This window comes from Branchiostoma floridae, chromosome 13, assembly GCF_000003815.2.
Source record: "Branchiostoma floridae strain S238N-H82 chromosome 13, Bfl_VNyyK, whole genome shotgun sequence".
NCBI classification, from domain to species: domain Eukaryota; kingdom Metazoa; phylum Chordata; class Leptocardii; order Amphioxiformes; family Branchiostomatidae; genus Branchiostoma; species Branchiostoma floridae.
Window position 1 is genome coordinate 18,716,254 of NC_049991.1, and position 6,409 is coordinate 18,722,662.

A 6,409-nucleotide genomic window follows, 5' to 3' on the forward strand; every position below is an offset into this window, starting at 1 on the left:
GACTGTTTCAATGTGGTTTATTGTGCGCCTGGAGGTGGTTACTTGACAAGATTTTACTGTACTACAGTCCTTAACTACAACACGTCTTGTTGGTGGTAACACTTGTAATGCTACTGGTCTGAACATATACAGCATTTGTCAATATCCAGAACAAAGAAATATCTTCTTCATTCATATTTTTCTTTGCTGATTTTTTGTTCTCAACTACAGCACAAATTTTGCCATTTTTGTGACTTCACCTAAAACATGCATGTAGTACCTTGTTGTACAGTTCCATTTGGTCTTTTCCCCCGTCACATCTTATAATTGCTGAAGATGGTGCTCTCTTAGACTTAGTAGGTCCCTGCATTCTTGAAGTATCACCTGGTTCTTCTAGAATTTACCACAAGGCCATGTGGATGTGATCATTTGAATGACATTCTCTGGGAACCCAAAACTGATGCGAGTGTGCAAATAAAAAATAAAGTTCCCTCCCCCCCCCAAAAAAAATACTTCCTTCATTATCAAATCTAAGTGGCCAGAAGCTTAAACAAATACCTTAACACACACAGTATGGGTCTACCCAACAATAGATTCTTCATTTTTTTTCTTTCACATCCTCAGAATTGACTATGGCATTCTACAACAAACATGTAGGTATCTAATTTCTGATATCTTTATTGCAATTTACAGCATACATTTGCTAATTTTGAAGCTCCTTTCTACATCAAAAACTTCTTGTTTTTGGAAACGGATGAAAATTGATGCACATGTAGATTTCATCCATTCTAAGCAAAATTTAATCAACATGGTCTGATTCCTTATAATCACAAATGTCCCGCTTCTACCAGAATCTGAAGTGTCCGTAGGCTTTGTTGGCATCGGCCAGTTTGTGGAGATCATACTTCTTTCTGACAACCTTTCCCTGAAACAAGAGGGAAACATTTTGGTGAACATACCGCTTCATGCATCAATTGAAAGAGCATGAATGCGCCCTTAATTCAAGCTCCTGACCACTCCCCAACTAAGGTTGGGAGTACAGGGTTGGACAAGTCCACAAGTTTGATTGTCCTGGGCAAGTGAAATTACTGATCAGGAAAGCGCATGTCCTACCGCACTTGCCCGATCGGACAAGTACAACTTTTCCAGGAGTGACATTTTGATCTAATTCTTACTTTTTCACTGACATGGCATCAAGCATTGGTTAACACAGTAAAATAGAGCGAATTAAGTTTGCCATTAAAATATGTGTCCTCATGTATTTCAGTTTTACTTTGTTAAACTGTATTGTATCACAAGAGTTTGGGCCAAAGTCTAAAAAATGATTTAAAAAAAAAGATAATCCCTACCTACCAACCCTATTTTTTTCAGGACTGAAACATACAGGAAACATAACATTTTCCCCTGAGGCCCAACTAGTGTTACAAGCAGTTTCCATGTACACCCACCTGTTCTTGATAGGCTTCTAATAAGTTGGAGGACAGTTTTTTAGCAAAGCTCTGCGACGGCCAGTCTCTGTTGTCTCTGGTCTCCGCGATCATCCAGTTCATGGCCAAGAACCGTCTCCTCTTGTCTGTTAGGGGTGTGGGAACCTACAGATGCAAAGGAGTCTTTTTTAACATGAAAGTTCATCTGTGTTGGTAGAATACATTATGGAACTGCTAAACTTTCTTTCCAACACGAATTAATATAGGGACTTACCCTAAATTTTTGGTCAACTCCGTTGACCTTGTTCACAGAATGACCCTATCTCCAAATTTAGGGTAAGTCCCTATATTAGTTCGTGTTGGAAAGAAAGTTTAGCAGTTCCATAGAGTCTTTTTTAAATTTAAAAAAATGTACTTATTTATTCATACATACAAAAAAAACAATAAAAAAATAAACAATAAATAAAAAAACAATGATACCACGGATCCTGACTGAAATCAAATGTGTGATACAAAAGAATCAAATTGAATTAAACTAAAGCAAGAAAAGGAACAATAGATATACAAGTATAAAGAACAATAATTATTATTATAGATATATAAAGAATGATAGATATATAAAGTTGCTGATTATTTTAAGCAAGAAAATCTTCAAAAACTCTGCACTATGGAAGGTGGATGCCCCCAGACCCCCCACCCCCACAATAGTCACTTACTGCCACTCATCAATTAAAATTGGACTTTTAATACTAAAATCCTAGCTAAAAGCCTGCTCTGGCGCTCTGACCTGGTAGGTTTTTCCTCCCCGTTTGGCACTCTGCACGCCGACCACAGGTTTGCAGTTCTCGATGCAAATATTATTGCAGCTTAACTGTTTTATTAATCTTATTACTAACGGATGCTCTGTGATCATTGATGCAATTTAGGTAAGATAGAGTTTATCTCGTGTACCTACTATGTCATTGCAAATAAAATCTGCATCTTTTCATGGAGCAAATCTCTGGCTGTCTGACCTGGTAGGTTTTTCCTCCCCGTTTGACACTTTGCACGCCGACCACAGGTTTGCAGTTCTCGATGGCCGTGTGGAAGATGCGGACGGGATTACAGTCGATGTACGGCTTCTCCTCGGGCGGGGCCTCGTGGTACTTCTTTATCTGGTGTCTCTTCATGTGTTCGAACGCCTTCGAGGAAGGTACAGTTGTTAAGACATGGACTTCTAGTCATTTAAAAGCCTTTAAATAAGAAAGGTAGTTAAAGGCAACCTAAGCAATATCACATTGTTAAAAGTGGAAATATTCTGAATAAGGCAGTTTGCATAATATTGACATCTCATCATCATCGGTCGACGTGATCAAATGTAGACATGTTCGCACATGTCTACACACGACGGGGTTATACCGCCCCTTACGGGGTGACATACCCTTTCGTAGGCTAATTACAAGACGGGGATGCGCCAGGTCTCCCGTCTGACATCTAATGCACTATTTTAGCACATTTACATCATCATTTCATAAATTGAGCCATTAAAAACAGCGCGGGAATGAGTTGCACAAGGATTCCAGATCAAGTCATTATTTTTGGGGGGTACAATAATAAGGAATATCCTTGTGCAACTTGTCTGCGGACGGGATTACAGTCGATGTAAGGCTTCTCCTGGGGCGGAGCCTCATGGTACTTCTTTATCTGATGCCTCTTCATATGTTCGAACGCCTTCGAGAAAGGGAGTTAAGATACGGACTTAAGTGATTCAAAGAAAAGTATGTAAGATATGGACTTCTAGTAGTTCAAAAGCCTTCAAGAAAGGTAGTTCAAGTAATTCAAAAGCCTTTAAGAAAGGTAAAGAATTAGATATGGACTTCTGGTAATTCAAAGGCCTTTAAGAAAGGTAGTTAACATATATGGACTTAAGTAATTCAAATGCCATCAAGAAAGGTACAGTGGTTAAGATATGACCTTCTAGTCATTCAAAAGCCTTTAAATAAGAAAGGTAGTTAAGATATGGAGTTAAGTAATTAAAAAGCCTTCAAGAAAGGTACGATGTACATGTAGTTAAGAAAAAGCCTTCAAGAAAGGTAGTTACTAGTAAGATTTGCACTTGAGTAATTCAAAAGCCTTCAAGAAAGGTAGTTACTAGTAAGATTTGGACTTATGTAATTCAAAAGCCTTCAAGAAAGGTACAGTTGTTAAGATATGGACTTAAACTTCTTATGTAATTCAAAAGCCTTTCAACGTACCGGTAGTTAAGATATGGATTCAAGTAAATCAGAAGCCTTGGGTGTTCTTACCCAAATATAAAGTGAAAAACTCACCTTTTCTACAATGGACCTGGCCAGAGCTCTTTCTCCTTTTTTCATAACGTAGCTGGTGAACTTTCTGTAAAGTAGGCACAAGAATGACCATGAATAAGATAAATCTAGAAAGCAGGTTTGACTGTACAAGCAAAACAACCCCTAACAAATGTTATCACTTCCCGAGTATGACATAGATATAGAATACAACACGGTGTATTCCGTATCACCCCAGGTACCTGCCCGACCACGGGAAGGATTGCCCGATGGCCGAAGGGAGGGATGGGACCGAGGGTGATGCAGAATACACCGTGTTGTATTTTATTTATGTCATACCCACCTGAGAAAACACATATTTCGAAGCAAAATGCACCAGAAGTTGAGAAAATGTGTCCTCAAAGAAAAGATAACAACAGCAATTCTAAAGTCCAAATCCAATATTCAAATTTTTCAACCGTGCCGTATTCGGCCCGTTCGAAATAGTTCGATTTACTCGAAGGAAGCCAGAGTGATAAAACTTTCGAACCTGTGTGATACGGAAAGTTATCACACGCTCCAGAACACCTGTATCGAACGTTTTCACGTCATAGGTATGACATCAAGTAACTTACGTGACTTCAGGGTAGTGGAAGATGGAGGTTGACTGTGTGGGGAGGGCAGACTTGACGGGGCGTGTGTGCGCCAGGCCGTCAATCTCCTCCGGCTTACGGAAGTACTCCTTATCCACCACAGGCTCTTGGTACGTTTCGTGCCACACCACGGTACGAACCTGCTCCACGCTACACAACAACACGATAGGATATTAAACGTTAAATGGGGCTCGAAATACCACCTGCATACTAGTATTCAGGTTAGTGCAGGTAAAATTGGACCTGTGCAGGTATTTCTGGTGTCTACCTGCACTGGTCCATGTACTAGTACTGGGTTCTATACATAAATGTCCTATGATGTAGCCTGTATGTGGACTGTTATTACTATTAGCTGCATTGGCTGTTACCACCTATGAAGTATAAAAGAAAGAAAAAATAGCAATGGGTGTGCGCCAGGGCATCGATCTCCTCCGGCTTACGGAAGTACTCCTTTTCCACCACAGGCTCTTGGTACGTTTCGTGCCACACCACGGTACGGACATGGTCCACACTACACAACACAATAGGATATAAAGTTAAACGTTAAACCGGCTTCAAAATACCATATGCAGGTAAGTGCAGGTAAACTTGGAGCTGTTCTGGTGTCTACCTGCACCTATTTAAACCTGCACTGGTCCATGTACTGGGTTTTATACATAAATGTCCTATGATGAAGGTGTATATGGATTGTTATTAGCTGCATTGGCTGTTACTACCTATGAAGTATAAAAGAAAAAAAATAGCAATGAGTGTGTGCCAGGGCATCGATCTCATCGACTGTACACAACTACACAATAGGATGTAAAGTTAAAATAAAAGTTATTATTATAGTACTATAGGATATAAAGTTAAACGTTAAGTACTGGCTACCCCAGCTCCATCCAGCTGTAGTGACAAAAGCTTATAGTACACCCAGGAGCAAGAGGTATGGAGTTAAAATACAGTTGTCATGCTGCACAATAAGACACACAGAGAGTTTATGTAAAAAAAATGCTTTTCATCTAATAAAACACAATGCTTATCCCTTTGTTTTAAAAATTGGTAATGAAATTTGAGCAAAAACGACAATGTGTTGTAGATGTTTACACATCTAGAAATTGCGAAAGTGCGCTAGAGTCCTTTAGAACGTCTACTGAGGACTGGACGGAGCTGACAGTCCTACCCAACCGAAGTACTCTACTACACTCCCTAAAACTAGGTCTACTCTTTCCTCGGGGATCATAAATGGGGAGGGGGGCAGTGGTTTCAACCAGATTTCCTTAGTCTTAGCTCTAAATGTATCGACCAAGGAAACCACATTACTAGATCTCAGTAACGGATATATAATAGTGAACCGTTGTAAAGTGTTTGACTCACGCCAGGCCCCATCTCGGTGCGGAAACCATGAAAAGTCGGCAGCTCGCAGTTTTTCCGCACATGGGCAGCGCCATGTTGGATCTATCCCACAATCCCCCAGCCAACATGGCGGCCCCCTGGTGTAAGGTGAGTCATCGCAAGGACCCAGAAGTGGCGGTGCGCCATGATAGATAGCCACGCTGCTATTGGTCAGCTATACTCGCAGTGATTCAATGCTATTGGTTAAACTTCTGAGCGACGGGTACACTGCAGTTTCCCCAGTGCTTTCGATCTGTTGTGTTCATGACGCCGTGTCTGGGAGATTTCAGGTAAAAAAGATCGTATTTCTGAACATATTTATCCCAACTAACTCATTTTACTGGTAGGTCTTACTTCATAGACCGGATATATACGTAAATAATCCAGGTTGGCGTGGAAAATGATCTGAAAACATTGATTTTGTTACGTGCATATAATTAATAATGTCCACGTGCGTGCTGGGGTCTGCATGGAGGGATAATTTCTGGCAACGCTCAACGACAAATTTAGGACTGCTGTTAAATTTCGGAAAGCTTTCCAACGCATTTTGCAGTTTTTCTGCAGCCCGGACAGCTGAAAAACCTATCCAGTCTGAAAAGAATGTCTGCATGGGGGTATATCCTTGGTCCAACTTTACTCGGATGTTGTACTGGCCAGAGGAGTAGTTTTCCTCACCGACTGCCTGGAATATATTCAGGGGTGCCTAAGCATT

At 40.5% G+C, this 6,409-nt stretch overlaps 1 protein-coding gene across 1 annotated transcript; it reads right to left on the reverse strand.

Moving 5' to 3' along the window:
- LOC118429708 (28S ribosomal protein S7, mitochondrial-like) lies at positions 1 to 5,804 on the reverse strand. The gene is made up of 6 exons (XM_035840316.1): positions 5,680 to 5,804; positions 4,306 to 4,473; positions 3,716 to 3,779; positions 2,420 to 2,587; positions 1,428 to 1,571; positions 1 to 904 (listed from the first exon to the last, which is right to left on the reverse strand). Exons 1-6 carry the CDS (start codon positions 5,784 to 5,786, stop codon positions 824 to 826), a joined length of 732 nt encoding a protein of 243 aa, XP_035696209.1. The 5' UTR covers positions 5,787 to 5,804; the 3' UTR covers positions 1 to 823.
- Positions 5,805 to 6,409: the final 605 nt, after the last annotated feature.

Bases quoted from the DNA above. Each gene is read 5' to 3' on its own strand.
- LOC118429708 (XM_035840316.1), bottom strand. From the start codon at position 5,786: ATGTTGGCTGGGGGATTGTGGGATAGATCCAACATGGCGCTGCCCATG. The intron at 3,780-4,305 runs GTAAGTTACTTG...CCTACTTTACAG, and splicing joins TTCCACTACCCTGAAGTCAC to AAAGTTCACCAGCTACGTTA. The intron at 2,588-3,715 runs GTGAGTTTTTCA...CCTTCCTCGAAG, and splicing joins CCAGGTCCATTGTAGAAAAG to GCGTTCGAACACATGAAGAG.